The sequence below is a fragment of the Haliaeetus albicilla genome, chromosome 2 (assembly GCF_947461875.1).
Source record: "Haliaeetus albicilla chromosome 2, bHalAlb1.1, whole genome shotgun sequence".
Taxonomy (NCBI): domain Eukaryota; kingdom Metazoa; phylum Chordata; class Aves; order Accipitriformes; family Accipitridae; genus Haliaeetus; species Haliaeetus albicilla.
In genome coordinates this window covers 50591565-50617273 of record NC_091484.1, presented here as the reverse complement: position 1 = coordinate 50617273, position 25709 = coordinate 50591565, and the positions used below count along the sequence as shown (strand labels likewise).

General features: G+C 36.6%; 1 protein-coding gene across 1 annotated transcript in view; it reads left to right on the top strand.

The window, feature by feature from the left end:
- PHF14 (PHD finger protein 14) overlaps positions 1-25709 on the top strand; it is a 168595-nt gene that overhangs the window by 128332 nt on the left and 14554 nt on the right. The window contains 1 exon segment of the mRNA XM_069774381.1: positions 5754-5867. Coding sequence (XP_069630482.1) covers positions 5754-5867 — 114 coding nt within the window.

The following is a 25709-nucleotide window of genomic DNA, read 5'->3' as shown; positions in this document are numbered from 1 at the left end:
CCGGTTCACTGATGGAGGGACGCTCTGCGGTCTGGGCTGGAGAGGCACCTTTGGTCTGACCCAGGAAGGCTTTCCATGTGCAGCACTGCAAATGATACTCCGTGAGGCTACAAGCACTTTAGCACTTCAATAGAAATGTGCCAATTTCTGCCCGCAGTTGTTCAGCCTTAAGAAGCTGGCTTCATGTTTCAGAAAGGGCACTGGGTTTTTTGCTTTTTTTTTTTTTTGCTTTTGTAAGTCTAAAGGGGGACAAATATTTCTACTTTGCTACTGTTAAAAGTCTTTGTTAGTAACTTTGACTTCCAATTCATTACTGCAGTCATGTTTTCAGAGCCTGGTGTGAGAGATAAACCCTTTGCAAATGAAGGCAGCATCCATTTTCTTTCTACCTCAGGCCACACAGAATTGATTGGGGTAATAAAATGACAGTACCATGTAATATACTGACGGCTCTTTAATTTGAAAACTAGTTCCAGGCTGATTCAAAACTTGTTTAAAGCTAATTTATTACTTGTGTAATTTTCAACTGGACTAAGGTAAAGGACGATACATGAAAACGGATGCAGAGTTAACGTAATGTATTCAAACTTGTCAGGTTGAAATCATCTGTAAAGGGCGTGTGGGTATGTGGGCTGATTTGTTTGGGCTGATTTGTTTCAATTCTTTTTTAGCTGTTTTAAAGTAGCAATGGCAGAAGAAATAGCGGATGCTTGGCTGGTATAAATACCACTATAAGACACTATTTTTCCATCATCTTGTTTCAAATGAAACTTTTTATGCTTTCTAGCAAATTATTTTATGCATACTTTTTTATATATACATCAGTTCTCCATTTCCTTCAAAATCAGAAGCTGTGTAGAGTTTCTATTTCGTATGACTCACCATCTGTGCTGACAGTAACATGGATTCTATGATTCTGTGATTGGTAAATAATTAGAGTATTTTCTTACCATGATGTTCACTGTGAACATTCCCTATCAAGATGCGTGTCTGTATATACGTATTTGTATCATATTTACAATTACGTACAGTACCTATCTTTGTATGTGTACTGATCTTGTATTTAATGGTCTGGGTTTTAACAGACAAAAAGTAAAAATAGTCAAGTCCTCAAATGAAGCCACAACATCAGTGTAGCATGAAATGTAAATATTTTCCTCTGAAATCTATCACTTTTATGTATCTCACAAATGAAATCCACATCTGTTCTGTATGCACTATTGATTTTTCAGCGTACTGTATCAATGATACTTCTGTGCAGAAAAGGACAAGACTAAAAGCACATTGTTTGCTTCTATTACAGTAGATGCAAATAGCAAGTATGCCAAATGGGATGAAGGAGAGAAAAGAACTGAATGTTTTGAGGGAGGTGCTACAGTTGGATACACCTTTTGATTTCTCACTTCCTGCCAGTCATTGTCACCTTTGATCTCTGCTGACCTGAATTAAAAAAAAAAGAAAATACTGAAGGTCCAAGACTCAGAATTTAACCAGCCAGCTACACTTTTGTGTCTGCTGCCAAGAAGGTTCTAACTGGTGTCCAAGACTAGCAAGCAAGTTCTGTCCCAGGACTAGAATATCCAATTTGTTATGTGTTTGTGTCAACATTTAATTCAAATACTACTTTTTTTGCACAACTGTGATTGATTCAAGCCAATGTTGTTGTGGTGCCTTAAATCGTGTGAACATTTAGGTCATATGAAAAGAGACATAGTTCAAAGCAGGGCTGTCTTTCTTGCATAAACATAGTAGAATGTCTACACATTTCATGTTTCCTCTTCAAGGTTTTGTAAGTCCAAGAAGAATCATGTTCTGAGGAGCTTTGATCAAAATCAGCATTTTGCAGGAAAAATGTGATTCCTGAGCATTCTGAATGTATTTGTTTATGATGCACTTATATTTTGATAAAGAATTTCTCTATTTTCAGGAAACTGGAAGTACCACTTAATAGTGGTTTTTCCCCATAATTTATTAATAAATATAATTAAATATTGTGATCCATTAGAGAGCCATGTCTTGATCTGTCCAACTTGAAAATGCAGATATCTGAGCTTTTATAAGTAGGTTGGAAAATATAATAATATTTTAATGAAATGAGAAGGGCTTAAGCACTAGCAAAGATGTCTACAAAATTACTTATTGTGAAGGTTACATGTCTATGTACAGTCGTGTCCATCACTGCTACAGTTGGGGCTCACAGATCAATGAGAAGTGCCATTGACATGGTTTTCATCATACAAGGCCTTGAAAAAAGCAAGAAGTGACTTTTTGCAAAGTCACTCCAGTATGATAAAAATAAAAATTAGGAAGGACAAGAAACTAATTTTAATTCTTTTTGAAATACATCTTTCCTTTTAACACTTCTCAGTAAAAATGTTGTTTCAAGTCAGTGATACAGATTTTTTGCTTTTCTTTACAGAAGTAAACAATGTTAATACTTTTTCAGGTTGTTTTATTTGCTGAGTACAAGTCAAGGTAACAGGATTTGTTACCAGAACTGTTGCTCACTTTGCCACGTACTCAGAACAGACTGAGAAAAAGCTTTATGAAAGTTCTCACTTGCACCTCACAGCATTTTTATCGTTGTACCTTACATGAAAGGATCTCGTTCCACTTACTGAATATGTTTATTTCTGAAAGCTGTACTTCACATGTTGCCAAACTCATTCAGAGTAACATAGATTACCTTTCTTACATATGTCCAGGCTCTATACAGTTTTCCTAAGAAGTGACAGCAGTGTGAAAAGACATTGTCGTGGTTTAACCCCAGCCAGCAACTAAGCACCACGCAGCCGCTCACTCACTCCCCCCCACCCAGTGGGATGGAGGAGAGAATTGGAAAAAAAGTAAAACTTGTGGGTTGAGATAAGAACAGTTTAATAGAACAGAAAAGAAGAAGCTAATAATCATAATAATAACAATAATAAAATGACATTAATAATAATAAAAGGTTTAGAATATACAAGTGGTGCACAATGCAATTGCTCACCACCCAATGACTGACGCCCAGTCAGTCCCCGAGCAGTGATCCCCCCCCCGAGGCCAACTCCCCCCAGTGTATATATTAGATTTGACATCACATGGTATGGAATATCCCTTTGGCCAGTTTGGGTCAGGTGCCCTGGCTGTGTCCCCTCCCAACTTCTTGTGCCCCTCCAGCCTTCTTGCTGGCTGGGCATGAGAAGCTGAAAAATCCTTGACTTAGTCTAAACACTACTGAGCAACAACTGAAAACATCAGTGTTATCAACATTCTTCTCATACTGAACTCAAAACATAGCACTGTACCAGCTACTAGGAAGACAATTAACTCTATCCCAGCTGAAACCAGGACAGATACAATAAAACCAGTGTAATTGGAAAGGGAGATGCATTTTTTCAGCTTGTTTTCTGAATAATAAAGTAAATTTGTTTTCCATCCATCTCCTTAAAAATGGAAGTATTATATTAGCTAGCTCATTCTTAAGAAAACTATAGAGAAGGATGGCCAAGCTGCTTGGAAAGAAGATATTCGAGACTTGATGGGGGAAAAGAATCTGTGACGTGCTGGTCCTGTTGAGGCAAGAGGAATGGAACAGGAATGTATGTTTACCACATTGCAGTTGCTCCGGCCATTTTTGAAAACCATCATTTATTACTTTCAAAGATCATAAGCAACAAAAAAATGTTGCTACCATTATCCGGCCACAGGTAATGGCAACATAATACAAGTTTGTTCAGACACAAAAGACAGGCAGAATTCGAGGAGAGAAATCACTGAACCAAAGAAGTCAGACATATACATCATTTTCTTCCAGCAGACGTGGTTGTTACTTTTGGTTTTGTAAGTAGCACAAAAGATCTTCTGGAAACATTGAGCTGATAAATTGCATGGTGATGATTTAACGTTCCAGTTCTCAAGGAGAAACCAAAACAGTACTGTTCAGTACTCGGAGTCAGTTCATGGCCAGTTGGGTCAACAAGAAGAGATAGTCTCATCATCATAGTTTACTAGGAACCAAACTGAGGAGACCTTTGAGAGAGAGGACGTTTGCCTGTGCAAGTCCAGATCTGCTAGGGAACGAGCGAGCTGTCAGGATGAACGTGATGCAAAGTTTATTTTTATGACATAGAGCGTGGGGCTTTTGTACAGTTGGTAGAGGAAAATCAGACTTTTATTATCAGAATGCTAGAGATGTTTCTCCTTGTAGTTCACTGTGTTTAGCCGTGGTGTTGATACTTCTTTGAGGAGCTGAGAAAGCTGAGAAATAGTGTTTTATTATTCCTGTCATGGAATTATTTGGGATGGTAGCTCTACCAAGGTATCTGGTTTTTCCTTTTGTTCCACAGATCCAGTGCTTACACCTATAAAACAGTACAGTGCAATGGCATTTGGACTTCATTGTTAACATTTTAATTGGTAGTATTCTTTAATTGTTGCTGAAAGCTGATTTTTCCTAAAATGTCTTCCTCATACTGAACCTTAAACTTAAGGTGATAAGCCACAGAATGGGCCAGAATATCCTTTTTCTAAGTCACGGAGAGGTGGTGCAATGAGAAAGGCATAAAAAGCTTTATTTGAAATATTTAAGCTCAGAAACTATTTTAAAGGGATTCACTTGAAAAGGCACGTGAAATAGAGATACTAGAGTATTCCCCCTCCAGGCCCAAAGAGATTTTTCCAACTTTCTAGCCTCCAGCAACCCCCTCCATGTATTAATTCTTTTACAATATCTGGTCTTACCTGTCATTGTCCATGTGATTCAGTGACAGGTGTTTGACCACAGTGTTCACTTTTTACCTTCCAACAGTCCAAACATACATTGGGCTAAGCTGCAAATGCTGAATATTATCATTACAAAATTTTAATTTACTTTTAAGAGGTTGTTATGTTGAAAAACTTAATAATGAGCTTTGCAGCTTGCAGTTTCCAAAAGTATAATCTTGATTTCCTTGCAGTTAACGACTGTAGAGAGAAAGTGATATATCAAAAGCACATATTCTGCTTGCTAAGCGATGACATCTGAAGTATCTTCTGTAATGAGCATTACAATAAGCACAGTAGAGATAGTACTGATTAATGGATTTTTTTTTCTCTGTAGTAAAATATCTTAATCTACGCAGTTATCAAAACCACTGTGTAAAGCAGTGAAGGTATTAAAGTGGTTTTTGTTTTGACTGATCTAGTCACGTTGCATTGCAAAGTCAAGGTAATTTGGAAAGTAGAATGTAAACTAATTAAGAATTTTTATTTTGTTTATTTTACTGTGCTATTAAACTTGCTAATAGACAGCCAACTCTACTAATTTTTCTAACTTTACCGGGTTGTGTGCTATATCGATTTGCAGTGATTGATAAAATACATTTGGGAGGGGTTGTTCTAGCATGGTCCCAGCTGTTTTGCAGAAACCTCCATCTTAAATAAGGGGATGAAATGTAATATTCCCTTCCTTGCAGTTCAGGAGCAGGGGTAGATATGGGCAAAACAAGCATGCTTATTCAGAACTTTGCAATTCTGAAATGCTATATAGCTATTTAGTAAGTCTTAACGATGATCTTGTGAAGAAGATACTACCATTTTAAGAGAAAATGTAAGACAGATGTTTTTGCCTCTGGGGTAAAAGAAGTTGCCCAGAGTAAAAAGAATAGAGTTTTAGACCTCAAGTATTTTTCATTTCTCTGTGCTTAGAGCACAGTTCCTCTGAAAAGTCTCATTTTCTTGGCGTGCCACGTCAACACGCTGCTGAGGGGTCTATTTGTCTCTGTTGCCCTCAGGACTCCGAGCCGTCAAATGAGGTGGTCTCAGAGGCCCCAGGTAATGTGGTACCCTCTACCTCAAGAAGTAGCTCTGAAGAGCTGGTATCGGTGGCACAGAAACGTCCAGAAGAGGTAGGACATTCTGTGTCTATTCTTTTCCACGATTAACTGTTGGGGGATACACGTTTGCCTCTGGTTTTCATGCCTAGTGTTGTTTTACTCATAGCAGAGATTTTTTAAAGCTAATGCTCAATCTTATCCTCCCATACCAACAACATGCAAAACCAAGGTATATCTCAGGACCGTGATTAACGGTACCTGTAAGCCAAGTATATTCCATCTGCTATATTTTTAATACTGTTTCTTATTATCAGTGATTGGGAAAATATTTTTGCTTGTTCCTGTCTTTCACTCCATGACGGTAACAGGATCCTTATTAGATTCTGGCAAATTAAACTTTATGACACTAAAGAGTCAGAAATAATATCTGTACCTAGGTATATAGGTAGATGTAAAGCTTTTGCCATCCCTTTCTAAATTTAAATACAGCTAACTGATGGGTTGTGCAAAGGAAAGACCCTCACTAGTACGTGCCTCTTTTTGTGCCCTTGTTTTCCAAACAATGATACAAGATGCTAATGATGTAGCGTGATCATAAGTCCATCCTCCCTGTTGTTATAAGAAAAGGTGCCGGCTTGTAAGGTAGTTTCATAAAATAGCCAACGACTTGGTTTTTTTTCTGTCCCTGCAATGCATACTTGTCACAGTAAACCATAGCTGGAGGAAAGGTTGTCTGCAGAATTCAAACTCACAGCTTCATTTTATGGTGGCAATCATCCTTTCAGAGAACCATTATTACCCTTAAATTAACCCTTGCTGTGAGAAGGAAGTCCTTCATGTGGAGTAGCCTTAACATTATTAATCTTGGCTTCCTCAAACAGTTTAGGTATTATTATAAAGGTATTCCAAGTACCCAGTAATATGAAGACTAGTCTTTCCTGCTTTTTTCTCAGCTTTCTTTTGACTATAATCTTCCCAGTTGAGTATGAAATACTAGCCATAGGAAATACAGTGGCATTTATTAGTTCTTTAGTGCAGCCTTTAGTTAATTATCAAATACCTTCTTGAATTTCTCCTTTCCTAATAGTCTTGTCACTTTGTCTGGAGAAGAGGGAAGTCCGCAGTACAGGGCCAGGAGAATTCTTAAGAGTGTCTTCTGGATTAAGACCAAATAGGTACTTCACTTATTTTGGAGTATGACCACATATTGTAAGATAGAAAGTCAGGTTATCACATCTAAGCAGTCCTGAGGATAGAGTAATATAAGCTTTTAGTAATATTTTTGTTTATATTCTTGAGTAGCAAAGGGACTTCTAGTCTATGGAGGGCCATGGGTTTTGCCTCTTAAGTCTCAGCTTTGTCAGCTTATCTCACTCCACTGGAGGAATTAAAATTGAGAGCACAGATGATCTTTAAAAATAAATACAGAGGAAAAGTGCTGCAGGAAGAGGAACGAAATATGGTTAGTTAGTAAAAGGCAACCGAGAGGAAGATAAGTATACAGTTTTTGCCTCTGTGAAATAAAAACCAGCTAAATTGGGGGGGAGAGGAAACTTCAGAGAATTGAAAGATGAAAATATACCTTTTGAACTTTACTAAATATCTCAGTAATAGTTTATGTTGAAGCTGTTTTACTGAATGTGGGGTCATAAAGTATTATCTGTGTTTTGTAAGGGAATGAGACGTTCTCCAATCATATTTACTACAGTTTATATAAAAAAAGAGAGAGGTGAGTCAGAAAGAGTTTTGTGGTTCAATTTGCAGGGAACCTTGAGAGGGGAGCACCAGTATGCTGAATTTCCAAATTCAGAACCCACCATGAAACAACCCATCTAAGTTACACATGGGTAAGTCAGCATGGTAAACAAACATTTGTGAATTACACCCTAAAAAACAGGTCAAAAAAAGCGTTTGCAGAGCTTTACTTCAACTAATGCCTTTTTTATTTCTCATTTTATTTGAAGTCTCCTGGTACATCACTCCCTTATATTCTTTCAACATCTGCTTAATGAGTTAATATTTGGAATTAACTACAGCTGCGAACTGGTGCATTATTTATATAATAATTTGTCTCTGAATTCAACCATTGGTATCGGTGCAAAGGCAGTTGTTAAGGAGAAGCTCAAATGCAGCCATGAAAAAGAGAAATAGGAGAAAAGTTTAAAGAAGGCAAAATGTGTAACAGACTGAAGATTTCAGGAAGATGGAGGAGAATTGAGGAGGATGTGGAAAGTGATGTTCAGAAAAAGTCTCAGACTTGCAAATGTGGGGAGAAACAACTTCTAGTAGGAGAAAATAAGGAAAATCCCATGAGTTGCCAGATTAATTTGTACAAAGCATAGTTTTTTCCTGCCTACAATTTGTTTTCCTCTTAGGCCAGTCTGAATCTAACACCTAGTTACTTGTGTCATCAGTTTTAACTTTGTGGGATGTCGTTTGATCACTCAGATGAGGCTTTGTTTTGCCTGTCCAGTTGTTCCTCCTAGTAGAAAGGATGGTTCAATTTTGAGTTCTACTCAACAGGAGGGCAGGATGGCATCCGCTCCTCTTACTGCCTCCCTTCTTCCCAGCCTTTTTTCATGCTGTAAAATCAGATTTAACTCTGTGTAGGATAGGGACAGTGTCCAGCTATGTGGCATATGACAAAAGCCACTGCAGAAATAATTAGCATGTTGGGTGTTGAAATTTAGATACCTGTGAAATTTTTGTACCTGTGAGGGATTCAGGAAAGTGTGTGTGTTCATCAGTGTATTTCAGATGCAGAAACACTTTGGGTTGTAAGGTAACCAAGTTTAAAGTTAAAAAGATACCTTATTCTTTGTTTTCAAAAGCTGTGCAAACCTCAATAACATTCAAGTTGTATAGATTTGAATGCTTGAATGATTTTAATTAGTATCCATACTAAATTGAGAGAGTTACCTGTGTGATTGATGAGTTAATATTATATATATTTATTGTCTTTTTTTAAGAAATGGAACTGAACAGTGGATTTGAAAGAAAAATTCAATGCATGTGAAAGGGGACAGGACAGATCTGTGTCATCCTAATTTCAGTGTCATTTCTTTAGACCTTCTTTGCAGTTTCTTAGGAAACTGTAGGATAACACTGCTTTTCGTAGGATGTTATGCTAAATCATAGAGTTTTGACAGTTTCCCTCTAATAGTAATGCTTAAAACAGGAATTTTGTTCCCACGACCCTTTCAAAATTCAGAACTGCACTATTGTTGGTATGCCCTGAGTCAATACGCTACATTTTATCTCTGATATCACACATTCTTTACCATGAACTGATGAAAGTAAATTCTCTGGACATGTTGATTACTTAAGATTCAGAGCTTTTAAAATGTTTTAAATGTACATATATACTTGTTTGAATAACACTGTAGTCATTCGATAAAATTGAAAGGCTGATGAGTTAGATTTCACGACCTTTACTCTTTTCTGTGGTCGCTTTCATTGTGCATCTGGCAGTTGCAGTATATTTAGTAAACATATTTATGTAGATTTTTAGATAAATATACAGTGACATTGAAGAAAGTGAAGGTTTGTTGTTAAAGTAGTTTTGGTTTCCCTTTTTCCTGTAGCAGCTAAAGAGCCAGACAGGTGGGCTGTACCTTGATACCATTTCTCATAAGCAGCACTTTAATCCACAGGGAGTGATGGTGGCAGTGGTTGGTTATCTGAGTAAGAAGAGACTAGTTTTGACAGTTCCCTTAAACGTGAGTCTCATAAGAGGCATATCCTGTTCTTTAATTAGGAGTAAAATAGAAATACATGAGTTCTGTGTATTAATTTCCTTTGCAGATCCTGTGGCAAATCAATTAATCATGTTGTAATAGCGCAAGCCTAGAGGCTAGCAGAGCTGTTCTGTCTGAAAGGCTGTGTTGCCAGAGCAGCACAGATACAGATGAAATGCTGTGCCATTCTCTCTCTGGGATAAAACAATGAATTAAACAACCAACCAACCCCCTACTTTCCTCTGCAAAAAAGCATGTATATATGTTCTGGAGCATTTTAGGGTAAAATAGGAATCTATTCATGTAGATGGTAACATATGAACATGAGGACCTTATATATCTGTGGTGCTTTCTAAGTGCTGTATTAAAACTAAAAAGCTGTGCAAAGCGTTGTGATTCACAACTAAAGAAAGATTAAGATAGTGGCCATTAATCTGTTTCTGAACTACTAGACGTTCACTGCTGGCAGTTTATCTGGATAGAGCACAGACTTTTTTCCATTAGTAATGCACAGCTGAGGTATAGTGTTTTCTTTTATAGGAAAATATGTGTCCCACACTTAAGTCATCTGCCATTAGTCATAAGTATGGTACAAGCAGCTTAAAAGGATTAGAGAATTCAGTGTTAAAATCATTGCTTTATTCTTGGAAAATCTGGGGGAGCCATCTGCATTATTTCATATACAAGCAAAGGGAACATTTCTTAATTTTTATGGACATAATTGGCAGCTCATACTATCTTTTGTTTCTTGACCTTCCTTGATCTCTGGATAAAACCTTTCGCAACAAGTCCCATTGCCTCTTCAAGTTAGTAGGAAAAGAGATTTTTTTTTAAAACCCGAAGCTATAAACTTCATCAGCAGAGCATCCAATCCATTCTTACGCTATTTTATTACAGAGGTGTTTGCTTTTTAAACAAAAGATGATGTTACATGTTCTGAAAAAATTGAATGAGAAGTAATTCCATGGCAAAGCTTGTAATAATGCTCATGTGATATTTTCTCCATCTGCTATTATTAGAAGACTGCTAAATAGCTGGATTTCCATCACCGACACCATTCATTTGAGAATATAACTCAATCATCATGTAGAATAAGCATTGGCAAGAAACAGAAAGATTATTTGCACTCTTAGAGAACACAAGAAAATGTTGGAGAAAATATACATTTGTATATCTATCTATATGTATAAATGCAAAGCTTTTATACTTGTGCTTGTGTAAAGGCTGTGTGTTCTTTTCTAAACTTCATAGGCATAACAATATTTTTCCTCTGTTCTGTGTAGCTGCTAGCTTGAAGTCATTTAACAGAAGAATTGTGTCAGACTGTTGTTGCTATAAATATGTTATTCGTCCTGACACACTGTTAATTGAAAAAAAAATACAGTTACCCACATAGAGTGGGTTGGACTGCATATTTACTCTTGAACACTACATTTTTTTTATAACTTATGAAGAACTTTCCTGCTCAGAAAAGTCATTGGAAATTTCCGTGCTGTATGGACCTAGCAGACTGTTTTCTGATGAAAAATCATAAGTGATAGTTACTAGTTATTCTATATCATAGATAAATAAACCCCCTTAGTATCAGAGGTGGTAGGACTGCGACTTTGGAACAGAGGTTGGTTTGTACTCTGAACCTGCTGCTACACTGAGATCGGGATGTTAATTTTGTGCAACACCACAAACACTACATGGCATACTTTAACAAAGAGAGGTCATCTGTGTCATCCATCCCCTAACAGACATAGGATTGATCCCTGTGCTGTATTTGTTAGTACTTTATTCTGATTTTAAATCTTCTGAGCAATGATGGTTTTCACATTTTCGGAGCCTTTTCCTTTACACTCCTGTTCAAAGCACCTGACAGAATATTTATTGCACCCCTCCTCTTTGTTTTCTTTGAGTGGCAACGAAGAGTTTCAACAGATTACAGATCTGGAACTGCTATGCATTTAGAATATTTTCTGGACCTAAGTCAGGTTCATTGTAGAGAAGACTGAAATTTGGTTACTTGGCTGAAATTTGGTGATTTGGCCCATAATGCAACTCCTCCTGTCAGACTGTGGGTTCCAACCATCAGACTCATTTATTAAAGCAGAGTAGTTGAGTTACCTATTCAAATCATCTGGCACTCAGGAGATATGTTTGATTTACTTTTTATGCTTCCACAAGTAATTACGATTACTGTAGTTCCCCTTAATATTTTGTAACAAAAGTGCTAAACCACATGCCTAAAAAGCCTTAGAGTCTGTTTCAAAAGTGAATGAATAATTAACAGAAAAGAGAACATAATACCTATGACTACTGAAGTGATTCCTCTGTAAAATAAACTGGGAAATACAGTAAACATGGAAATGCTCTGGAGTTAGGAATCTGTATTTTCCGTCTAATCTCTTCACATGACAGTTTTATGTAATCTTCTTAATAACAAAACATAAAGGTTGTAAAATTGCTGGAAAATGCTGTCATGCAGTTCTGCTTTTGAAGTCAAAATTTATTTATGTATATTTAAGCTGTAAATGGCCTTATGGAATGAGGGCTCCTGTTAGAAGAACATTATTAATTTAAAAAATGAATTAGGTCTGTTTAAAATTTCCACAAATCCAAGACATTTTTCTTTATTTAACCTTTTCACAGTCTCTGCCCTTCTTTAAAGTACATTCAGTCCTGTATCATCTGTTACTCAGGAAGGTATTTAATACATGACTTGGCATCATTTGCATTATACAAGAAGATTAACTTTACAAGCTCTGCTATTAATCTGAGTAGCTCTACATATTGACCTATGAAAGAACATAATCAAGTTAGCTTAATTAAGTTAATTAATTGTTACACTCTGATGAACTTACTATTGAGAGGAAATTAAAGGCAAATAGAAAATGGCATTCATTGGTTTGAAATCATATTTTAAAGGATTTTACAAAGATACATTATATTTAGATGACAAAAATTCCTATTGTGTAATAACCAAAGCAGAGGCAATTAAAAATGTCAAAAGCTAAGAATCCCTGCAGTATTCTCTCTTATTGCCAGACATTCAGCCATTTCTAAAAGCAATAAAAAAACATGCTAGAAATTCAGAAAATAACTGTTGTGGGTGTTTTTTCCCAATACCCAAATAATTTCATTCAGAAATTGACACCACTGGCTACACATGGACTACAGAGAAAAGCAGACTATAAAAGTTAGCTAAGTGTTATAATCTGACATCACACTCTCCTTTGGGGGAGAGAAAAGGGGAAAGGATTGAAAGACAGCAGGGGGCAGCAAGCAGTACCCCATGAAAAGCACATACTCGCACATCAGTGTAGGAATGTCTTTCTCATGCGGTGATGGAGGGGAAAGGAGAGACGCTTCTGGAATTTCCTCCATCAGCTGCATTTCTTTTGTCAGGAGTGCTTGCAAGTTCACTGCAGGAAAACATTCAGGGTTACAGCACAGATCCTGTGCAGGGACGGACCCTCTGCGTGACTCCAACATCTGGGGCACGGTCATCAATCTTCATATGCACTGATGTGTACCCCGGAGATCATCAATTCCAAGTAGCCATAATTAATAAAAAGAGAAAAATGGTGAAACATGCACAAATGTGCCACAATAAATGCTGCCAAATGAGCAGTTTAGTAATCTGTGAGATCCATTAATTTTACCATGGCTTTAGTTTGAAATTAATTTGTCTGAACAATTATTAGCTCTCTACTATTTTTTTTTTCCCTAGATATAGAGATTTTCTGGATAGCATCCTCAGTGATTTTAGGATTTCATGCTATTGTTCTGTTGTAAAAATGAGTATTTTAACTCAAGTGAGAACAGTATTTTCCCTGAGGTATTATTCTTTGGCATTTCCAGATCACATGAAAGGGTCATTGATCTGCGGATACATTCTCTGGAAAAATAGCAGCATTGAAAATGAGAAGCCAGTGGCATTTAGAATCACTTGTGTACAAATTTGTATTCATATTCTGAATACAGATAAGTTGGAATTTCATTCCTTTAAAGAGAAAAAAACAATATCTTTCCTTGAATGATATTGGGTTCTTTTTTCTTTGAAAAAAAAATCTGAAACGTTCTTTAAAATGGATAGACTCAGAAGAAACAATTAAATTACAGCTACTGTATATTTAAAAAGACATATTGTTTTTCTTTAACACCTTGCCCACAAAAAAAACCAGTTTTAACTTTTGTAAATTCAATTTGAAATTAACACTTTGTTATATTTGGTCACTTTAAGGCATTAGAGAGCGTTAAACAACTGGATATATTCTAAGAAGAAAGAACAGGTTTGATTTTAGCTTAAACGACATGCTTTAGATCATAACCTTTTTTTTTTTTTTTTTTAGCTAGAGGAAAATGGAATGAAAAATTAGAATTAAGCAAGATTTGGGTAGGAAAATAGCAGCAAGTTTTACAAGTTGAAGGCTGTTTCCTGCCTGCTGTATATTTTGATAGCTGTACTTATGTCAGTGGACTTCAGCCTACTGCACTATCTGGTCAGCTATGACTGGATTGTTTTGAGGTATTCATGCCGTGGCATGGTACGATGTCATGTAAGCTACTGTCATCTTTTGCTGTGTGGCACGTATGATACACAATGGAAATTCTTTCCTGGAGGAAAGTGAACGTAACTCCTTTCTTCAATATGTTATGTACACACTCTTAGTGTTCTTTTTTCTTTCTTTTCTGAGGGATTTGTTATCTTCTCTCTTATCTGTAATACTTGAATGAAAAATTAAGCAAATACATTCTCTGGTCATTGTATGCAGTGTAAATATTAGACTTCACATTGCACTACGTGAACAAAGCAATGACCCTTTTTCTAGGTGATATATAAAGTCAGAAATTTTCTGTTTTATTTTAATATGACAGGTTGAAAATATCATCAGAACCCTTTTAAGTTATTATGGTCTAGATTTCAGATAATGAAACTTGAGCAGAGTTGAAAATTTCAATGTCATCTTTAAGGTACTGAAGATAAGCAGAGGTCGGTCAGTAGTCATTAATAACGTAGGTTATATAGATTTTTCCTTACCCAGTTGTTTCAGGGTTATCTCTGAACTGCAGTGCTATCCCAATAGTGTCGCAATCCTGATTCATCAAAGTATTGTTTCTGTAAATTTCTTTCATGGTTAAGCAGAATATTTAGATGTTGAAGTGTTCGCAATACCTAAATTTTTTAGCACAGTAGGATCAGTGATTTGTTATTTATTAATTAGAATAGCTCTTTTTGCTATTAATTTGTATTTTTGTGATAGTCATATATAGATTAATCTACCCTAATTAACAGTAAATTAAAACTAAATTTATGTTAATGCCAAGTATGTATTTTCTGAAATCTATGAAGTAGATTAACACACACCATTCTCTTTCATAGCCCTCATTGACCTGCTAAATCCTTCTTTCTTAAGTGAACAGTTCTCCTGTAATTAATTTTTTATTTTTTAAAAGTGGCTGCTCAGCTATCTTAGTCTTCCAAACCCTCTAGATTACCTGGAATACTCAGAACTACATATTCTATGCTATAGTTATGGGCTTTGTTTTATTTAGAAACTGTGAAAATGTTACTGAAAATACAATTAAATTTGGAGAGACTTAGACTGTGATGAGGAGTGGTATCTTTGGGAAGTTGTTTCTCTATTATCTGGTCCTGATGTGTTTTACTCCGGTAAGATTCTTGTTTAAATTGATTGAAGTCAGCACAGGAAATTAGCACACACCTTCTGTCAATAAAGATACTTTTGTGTCCTCTCATAAGGACTGCATTGGTATTATTTTGTATTCTTGATATACACAAAAGAGGTGCAGATAAGCCTACTGCACAATTTAGCTAGCTAAACTTATTGGTCTAAACCTCCACAGATTGTGCCAGTGTTCACTGAAAAAGATGCTTGCGGAGGGCTTTTCAGGGCACCCAGAGTAGGGTTTAACCTAGGGGAATGTGTTTCACTGCTGGCTAAGACAGGGGTCTGGAGATGCTCTGCAATTCAGTGGCCAGTAGAGCAAGACCTCAGCCAGTTTACAGCAGCCCAAGCCCACGCTGCTGCTGAAAGAGCGGTCTGTTCCCGCAGCCGCCTGCTGCTCTTGTTGGACCAGAAGATGAGTGAGCTGGGTCGGTGGGCTGATCGGACAGACCATGGGGTGACATCCACGGGGGCGGAGGGGATGCATAGCTGTGGACCGTGACCTCCCTCTTCAGTGGCAGCCTGCAGTTAAATGGTCCAGAACTGACAGCTGAGACTGCATTTTGATTTTGGTGCTCTAGAGAAATTAAATTAAAATAACCCTCAAAATACCCATTAGCGCTTCTGGCTTTAGTGTACTGGCCAGTTCTTCTGTATTTATCCATTCAAAAGGAGCACTTTTTCCTCATTTTACAGCTCTCCTCTCAGTTTAGCCCAGTAGAGTAGGCTTGGCATATTTGGGTTGTTCGGGAGATTGACTAAAATTAAGAGCTACTGCTTAATGTTGTAACTAATGAAAATCCTGCTCTTCTTTCTGCAAATTAGGATCAATTACTACTTGTAAGATTTTCAGACAGGTGATTAGTTACACAAAATTTAGCCTGTGATTTGGAATCAAGAACCTTAGGCATTGGAATGCACAGAAAGTGCTATATGTGTGCTTGTATCCTTGTGACCTTTTTTTGTGATCTTTATCAGAAGAAATCTTTTCAGAGTATTAGTGCACAGAGGCATATCCACACCTTCCTTGTTGGAAACCTGTCACTGTTGGTTTGGATTCAACAGGGTATAGGGAACCATGTTTAAATCTAGGACTCTAATCTGAGCATCCTATCTCCAAAAATAGAGTAAGTTTAAGTAGTAGGTTCTAATTTGGAATAGTTTTACAACCAAAATTCCAAAATTAGTAGTCGGTGTAGAAACTTGCCTTAAATCTGTGCAAGTGAATGACAATAGAAGTGTTCCCTGTATCCTTGGTTAGTTGTTGTGGTTCTTTAATGTGTTAAATATTAGTGATAACTTCAGTTTTATTCATCAGTAGCCAGGTTTTGTTCTCTATGATTCATAGATTAGAAGGCCAGAAGACGTTATTATCAGACAGTCTAATTTATTATGTAGTATATGCCATAGTATTCCTCTTCTAAATTTCATGTTGATAAAAGCATACTTTTGCAAAAAAGGTATCCATCTTCATGAAAAACATTTCAAATGATATGGAGCGAACCCAAGCCCCTGAATAATAATTTGCTTCATGTGCTAATGACCTCCGGCGTTAAATATTAGTTTGATTTCTAGTCTGGATTTGTCTTAGTTCAGCTTCTGTCTTTGTCAGCTAGATCAGGGGCTCATTTGTTTTGCATTTTCTTTTCCCTGTATAAGCCTTTGTGGCCTGTGAACTACTAGTCTTCCACTTTAACATATGTTCTCCGAACTTTTGATTGTACTTGACCCCATTTTTCTCCAAATTTTCAACAGACCTTTTGCATGTAGGCATTCACTATAGGTAAACTCAGTTAATCCAATATTGGTCACACAGGATGGGTATTACGAAGATAAATATTTATAGTTTAGGAGGATAAAGGCATACGTTTAGAAAATAGCTTCTTAGAGAACTGTAGAAAAGTCAAGAATAAGGGCATATTTGTTCTAATGTAGCTCTGAGTCTGGGAGGTATAATACTCAAAATGGAAGACAAGACATGAAAAAGTAGGAAGCATGAAGAAAGAGAACATAAAGGAGCAGAGATTTTTTTTTGCATTTTAGATGCTTATTTTTATTGTCATTTTCTGACAGTCTGTTTTTTATATAGTTAGCTCTGGTAAAAAGATCTTAGTAAGTCAGCATTTAAAAATGGAGTCACCCATAGGATATAATTTGTGTATGCATGTGCATGCTGTGCACAATTTTAGATGTTTGTTTCTGCAAAATGTTGCTTAACAGCCTCTTTATAGTTTCAAGGGTGGTGTTTGAAATGGGGATAGAGGCAAAAATGGTACAGTGTCATTCAGAGCTTGTAGATAATCCAAAAGTCACAATTTTTCATGTTTTACCCTGATAAGCAGCAGAGTAAAAATAACCCAGTTTTGAAGTCATGTTGTCTGCAGAGGCACCAAGTTATGCAAAAAGGGGAAGCACATTAAAAACTTACAAAAAACCCCAAACCCAACCCCTGTTCCTGTAAGAAAGATTGAGTAGAGGAAACTTCCTTCTTCACCACAGGTGTGACCCTGTGCAAGATCTCTCCATCTTCACCATGGAGGGAAATATATTTGATCCCTCCATCCCTACCTCAAGATCTCATGTAGAAACAGTGAACAGTTAGAGAAAATTTGAAAATAAACTTATATTTGCATTATTTTATCTGAGATCAACAGGTGGAAAAATTTATAGTGTTCTCTAAAATAATCTTACTGTTCCTGAAGTCTACATTTTCTCAATTTCTCCAGTGATACTAAGTATTTCAGGTGAAATTTCTTTATCTCAAAGGTTGTTGTATTTAGTAATAACATTTAATTTGGGAAACTGTTAGGGATAAATTTGATGTGTTCTTTCCCTCCTCTTGCAGTCTTCCCTGGGCATCTGCCTGTGGCCATTGAAGGCGACAAGAAACTGGGCTGGGTAAACATTTGTTGTTACCCAATGCAGCTCCTTATTTCTTTACGCCAGAAGCTAATCTGCCAGTGGCCGGGTGGAGTGATGAAGCCAACAAATAGCATCAAAAAATAAAACTTTTCAGAGGCAGTATTACATACGTGGTGTGGTTACAGTTGGGGGTTTTTTCCTGCTAAGTTAGCATTTATGAATTCTGTTTTATAGTTCACTGTTTAGTACAAATGGAGCACAATGAGAAGATGGCTTAGCCAGTTTTTCCAGAGTATTATAACTTTACAACTTCCCAATTTTTATTTACTGAATTAATGCTAGTTTATTTTCATTTAAATCAATATGCATTTTAATTTGAATTTAGTAAGCAAGGGGTCTTTATGTTGCAGTCTGTGAAGCTCCCATAACACAAATGAGCCAATAATTCTGTGCAATTATATATTATACTTTTCTCATGGCAATCTTACCCCAACAGCTTGTCATTTTGAGTATTTATTTTTAACTCCATAATTTGTATTGTGAATACATTTCAATTTTGCAGTCAGAGCTATTTGGTTAAAAGCACTGAATCAAAAAAAATGATCCTTACCTCAAAGAGCTTCCATTTCTAGTATAAAACCAGACATTGTGGATAAAACATTTTTACAAAATCAAGTTGTATTAGTTCTGTTTACTACATTTTGGCTAGCGTTTGCACTTAATAGGAGAGGCTTTCTTTTTTAAAAGGAAAGACTGATAATAAGACTGATAATATTGTTTCAAATATTTGGAAATTCCACTGTTTTTTTCCTACAGAGTTTATTATTCAGCAGGTTATAATAGCCTCTACTTCTCTGCATAATGTAGAAACTTAAGTCAGTAATAGAAACAAGATTAAAGACAGTGAACAGATCGCATAATGAAACAAATGCATTCCTAGTCTTATTAATTGGTAAACTTAAGCTAGAGAAGTATTGCACATATAAACTGGGAAAATGGAAGGCTGTTTGCATAAATATTTTTTCCACTGTTAAAGCACATCATTAATAGACTTTATCAAATCAGACCAAGGATCTGTATCAAGCAGCTTCATCATCCGTGTAGTCATGAAGTGAATGTCATCAGAAATCACTGGGCTTAAACGCTTATCAGCTCAATATGATAAAATGACTGCATTTTTATTTACACAATAACCTCAAATCCTCATATTAAAAAGTGGCAAATTTTTTTGCCCTTTGCTGTTCTAAGCGTGACACATGTAACAATTATTCATCATCCCATAATGGATCATTTTTATCAGTCCTGTGTCTCTTCTGTATATATAGAATAAATATTTATGTTTTCTCATTTTTCTGAACTAGAAGATACTGATAGAATAGGTTTGAAGTGTCAACTATAATTCATTGCCTGCAAAGAAAAGCTTTATACTGATACTGTGTGAAAGGAAAAGAATATCTAAATCATTTCAGCAGTGAGCTTATAACCAAGATAATATCAGCATTTTCCTTCTTGAAAATATATCTGCCATAAATTAAAGGAGGTCTTCAGTATTTTATTAAAATGCTTCTGACAAGTTTAACCCCATCTTCAACAGGAATGTATGTATGAATACAAAAACCTTTTTTCTAAAAAAAGGTGAAGGTCAAGTGAAAGTTAAAACATGCTTGTGTTAAACTTCATACTAATTCTGGAAATATTTTGTTCAGAACAAATTATAATGCCTATTTATTATCATTCTAAAGGTACACAATTTATTGTTATAGAAAGCTTACTTTGCTATTTTGTACAGTAGTAATATAGTTTGCAAAAAAACCCACAAACTATGTGTATACTGAGTGTATTTGAATGAACTCTTAATTTAGTTAAAATTAGCCTTAGCAGTAAACATAATAGAGAAGAGGTGCATATCACATTATCTAATTATGTTTAAATGTATATATAGCAAAGTAATTGGGTTAATAAGAATATAATAAGAATTCAAAATATGTTTGTAATGAAGCATTTTATACACAAATACTCTGGTTCAGCATCCTAACACATTTTCAGCTATGCTTCCAGTTTCTTTAACAAGAAAATGCAGGAACGTGTTGGTGCTATTTGTAATGAAGTAATAGCACAAGGGAAAAGTTGTATGTGATGAAACCCTGCACCTGTTTTGCAGAATTCATAGCTGTCCCTGTATTATTTTTTAAAACCGTTTGATTTGAAGTACTTTAAAGGGTCATATACCGTCTTTAACCAGGGGAGAAATGTACCTGCTTCACATTCAAGGGTGAGTGGTTAAGTTTTGTGCTTTCTTTGTGAGTGCTGCTTCCCCAAGCCCCAGGCTGCAGCAGCACCTCCCACATTTACAGCCACTTGTTCCATAATTCCAGCTGCAGCTGCACATCTTCTGAGAGAGGCGCTCTCCAAGGCACTTGGTCAGAAGAGACATTTCTTTTCTGCAGCCAGTCCCATCCACAGAAGACCCAAAGCATCCGTCACAGGCTGCAACAGCTTTTTGCAAATAAGTAGAAAGCTGAAGCAAAGTGTTTCTGATGTATATGAGCATTTTACTTTGAACTCCAAGTGTTCTTTTCCTGCAATAAATTTGACTTTAATCACTCATTAGTATCACCTCACAATGATGTTGAAGCAAGTTGGAAGACTTAGTAAGGTACTTAGTAAGTAATTGGAACCGTGTGAAAACATAATTTTATGGGGTATACCCAACATTTTGGTTTAGAACTGCTGCCTAGAAACTTGATAATTGTTTTCTTAAAAAAACAGATATTAAAAGACAATGTGAGAATGAATCCTTCCTTTCCATGACAAAAACACAGAAGTGGTCCTTCATTTTGGAAGCAATTAGTATGTTAGGAAGGTCATTAATGTAAAGCTATGCATTTGTCCCTGCTAGTGACATGAATAAGCCAAGTGATCTTTGCAAGTGGTATTTACTGTTGTCAAATTGCATTAGCATCTTAGGCATGATAAGAATGTCATTAATGTGAAACAAAAATTAATTACTATGATAAAGCAATAAAACTTATTTAATACTGCATGATCAGTAGGTTGAAAGAAACTTGCAATTTCAGTTTTAATTCCTTCTGTAAATATTTCCAGTTCCTACAGACTCTGAATCTTTACCTTTTGTGATTATTTACAGACAGAGTGGAATTTACTCTTGCAGGGGCGCTCTGTAGGAACAAAGTGTTAAGGGTGTCTCCATTTGCTTGCCATCTGTCCTTGCCATAATGTTTTTAGCAAATGTGTTAGGGAACTGTTGCACTATCCCATCCTATAATCAATGTGGAAGATAAGGGTGATGAGTTATGTTCTGGGCATTCCTTCTACTGTCCACTGAGTGCATCTTGTGTAAGCAAATTATCTAACTTTCAGCGAGCTCAAACACAGGAAAGATGAATCTGAGTCATGGTCTTTGAAATTAACAGCGGTTCTGTATCAAACCACATAGAAATTAATTTATTAGCTTTGATCATATTTCATTCAGGTTCTTAGGCATCTTTTTTAAGATCGTGCTGTTTATCTATGCTGAATTTTGGTCAGCCACCTCAAGAGGCCTCAAAATAATACAGTACTTCAACCCAAACAGCTGCCTACACACGGGATGAGAACCTCCTTTAATTGATAGGTTCCGCTGCTTATTAGGGAGAAGCAATGGCATCAATTGCATTTGTATCTATAAATTCTACACACTCAATTTATAAGCAGCATCATACTGGAAAGATTGCTATTTTCTGGACAGCAGACAACCATTTATATTTGGTCTTGTCCTGCAGATTCACTGCGTCCTCTTACCTTATGAAGAATCAGAGTAAATTAATAGTAACAAAGGCAGGAAGTCAACTGAACCGTGCTGTTTTCCACCAACTACTCTAAATGAGATTGTAAACTTTTTCAGGCTAAAAGCTTTTCTCTCAGTGTTATCTTACTCAAAATTTGATGTTGAAAATAAACCTTGATTAGGTGGACAACACACAATTCAGAATCAGTAAAACTCAGCATTTCATTCCAACAAATCAATCTATCTGCATCTGTATGGGTCTGCTTCTGCAGAACTATCTGTCTAGAGCTTTCAGTTGCTTGCATACAATCAAATGCATGATAAGAACTTAAGAGTTCACAACAGCCCATTGTTCTTTCCTTTAAAATATCTATTGCTGTTTCAGTATAAGAGAGATACTACATGAGGATATGTGTATATGAGGTCATACCTGTTGGAAGTCAGGCACTTCTGTTAGGTTGGCATATGCGTTTGGCTTTTGGCTATGAAGAGGCATGCTAGCAACTTAGCATTCACAGCGTGTCTTTCAAAGAATTGGCTTCTGATATACTGTGGGACAAGTTCTACTGTGGGACAAGTTCATCAGACAAAAACTGTATTAGGCTACAAATACGTACAGTTGCATATAGCGGAGGCTTTTCTTGCTCTGGAAAAGCCTCAGTATCTTCTGTTCCAAGAAAGTGGATACATTAGATGAATTGACTTCATTACAAGTCAGCTTTTTCTGCTTTGAAATGGGAGTACTGAGAAACACTTGGTTGTCTTCATCCCTTGCTGAACCACGGGAGCCTGCCTATGTTGCAGAACAAGTATGATGCCTTCATGGCAGATTGAGCAGGCACACTGACTGCTACTTCCTTCATACTTTTCAAACATACAGCAATACTTCTGAGGCAAGCAGACTCCAGGATCATATAGTCTGGTAGACTTCGATTGACTGGTGGTGACTTACGAATTTCAGCATGAGAATTCACATCTTCACAATGCTCTGTGAAGAGCTTGCTTCACATCTTCCAGCATCAAAAAACTTCATTAAGGAAGCCTACCATTGGTCAGAAGTAAAGTCATATTGCTTTTTTCGTAATTGCGTTCCAGCTAGCTGTAAGTGCGTGGCTTAGAAATTTCAGCTGATCAGCTGATCTTGCGTTTGAAAGTGGTTATTTCAGTGGAGACATTCAGGAGGAATATACCTAGGGCTTTCTGAAGTGCTAATTTCTTAGACCACATATGCTTGAGTGTGCCTCTTGGAGAGTATGAAAAAAATTGTTAACTGCAGAGTATCTACTGCTTGATTTTGCAGGGCTTGATAAATCACTGGTTCATAAACGTTAATGTAGAAAGCAGGAGAAGTATGCACAAGCTATTGAGGAGATCTGGCCTTTCATATGTTTGGACAGGCATGATACGTTTTTGTCAGTCGACTCTTCTTATCCTTTCCTGCTGTGGGTTATGAAATCATATGCCCCGAGGAAAGGAAATTCAATTATGCATTTAATATTTTTGGATTAGTGGGGAATATGCATCTGGTGCGGTGAAAGCAGAATGGTTTTATCTATAATAGTTACAAAAATTATCTCAGTTCATATAAATATGATCACAACCTGCTGTATTCCTCAGAAAATCTGTAACACTTGAGACAAAGGCTGCTATTATCACTGTTAGAATCTAAGTCTTTTTTCAGAGTAATGAATCATTAATGTGATGGGAGTTCTACAATACTAGAAAGTTTGGGTTATGAAGGTGATGATAGAAATCTGTCGCTGTGTCCACAAAGGATTTAGGGGCAACGGCTGATGTAACAGCTTACCAGCAAATAGACCAGTACAACGTGACTTAAGTTCTCTGCTCCACCCCATCCCAACCAAACTAAAAATATTTCAGTTTTTGACAGTTCCTTTTGCATGAAAAGACTGGAAGCTTGATTTTCCAGGTGCAGGAGAAAAATAAAATAAAATACTGGAATGAGTAGTGACCGGATGCTGCTAAGCGAGGATTAGGGATTTAGTCATGGACTAGTTCTCTTCCCAAAGGAAAGAGTAAGGACTGAAGTCTGGCAACTGCTGTTATTGGCTATGGAATATACAGGTAAGCTGTCATTTCAAACAATCAAACAAACAAAAAAGCTGAACACACAGTCAGTTGGAAAATTGATTTCTGTGTTGTATCCTTTCCTCTGAAATGTTTTGTTTTTAGACTCCCAGTCATTCCTGGTGAGGTGGATAAAATATGTTGCTCAACAGAATAAACCTGAGGTTAAATATTGCTTCATATGTTCCCTATCAGAAGAGAGGACTCCTGGCTCAATAGGTCTTTATGACAGATGAATGAGTTGAAAATTACATTTATCAGTGAAATATTCAGTGCCTATGTCAACCATGAAAAAATGGACACCATAGGTGGTGGTTTTCTGGCTGGAACACATTGCTGTAGTCCCCAAATGTGTTTCTAATTTTTTAGAGATAGAGACTGGGGCCTGTTTCAGTTTTTCCTCTTGGATTCCCTTAAATGTCAGATTAGAGGAAAAATTATGATTCAGAATTTAAAAAAAGCAAACCAACTGCCAGATATTTCCTTTCTAGGAAAATCTCCTCAGTCCCCGCACCTTGAACATATTATAAGTGGTAAGCTGTTATTTCTACCTTATCCTTGAACCAAGAGAAGAGGTTCTTTTAAGGAAGTAGACAGAGAAGAGCAACAAAGAAAGAAAAGCTTGTGTCAAAAGGAAGGGATACCAAGAAGATTGTAAGAGTTATCCCAAGGATCTTCAGGAACATTCCTGGTTAAAAAGATGAGAATTTTGTAATGTAGACTGTGAAAGCTAGAAGAAAATAAGCCTGAAGATGGTGAAACATCCACAAAAGGGTGAAGTTCCACACATGCTGAGAAGGCAGCAAAAGGAAATAGTTTGTATGAGGAAGGTGATACAGCCTTGAGACATGTTATTTTCACCTGCTTTTGTCTAAAGCTATCAACTCAAAACAAAACAACCAAATAGGCATGGATAAGACCTTGAAAATGAAAAAATATATCTGGGACTTTACCCAAGGAGTAGGGGAGGGGTCTGTTGCATTTAATGAAACTATTCAGGCAACATAAAAATCTTAGCTCTCACCTCAATCACTCAGAGAAACAACAGGAGAAAGAGAATCACAGATACAGCCTGTATTTTTACATAGGTCAGGAATGCAAATCCTTTTCATTAAGCAAGAATACTAGCTTATTGCTGAGAGCCAGTGCAGGCAAAGTGCAGTTCAGATCACCTTAGAAAGAATATTGCCAGGAAATTCATTTTCCATTTTCTTGGGTCTTCTTTCTCCTTCCTGCACACTTTTGAGCTTCTATCAGCTTAACTTTGAAATCTCCTGTATAAACAAAATCCTTATATCTTGTGAGAAATTGTAGAAAGTATTAAGGAACAATTTACCTTTCTGTGGAGAAGTGTGTAAAACTGACAAGTTTGGCTATGCAAAAGAAACTACATTAAGAAAACGTTTGCTTCACAAATGGTAGAAAATACCATTTCCTTTTTGCCAGCGGTAGCCAATTGAGAATTTAGCATGGGTCCCCAGACTACAGAATTAACTTGAGTTACCTACCCTTGGCTTATATTTGTCATGTTTTCCCACTGTGAAGGAAAGTAGGAGAGCTATGGTTAGGTACTGAAGGTTGTTAGAGTGAGCTGCCAGTGAGCTCTGGCACTTGATTCACTTGCTTTGTGCTTTCTGCAGATTCTGAGCTGTAGGATTGTAATCCATTAGCTTACTGAAATCTGCTTTTAATTTGGGTAGGTATTGTTTTCTTTCTCCTGCTCAAGGCATGAGTTAGAGACTTCTATGAATAGATACCAGTT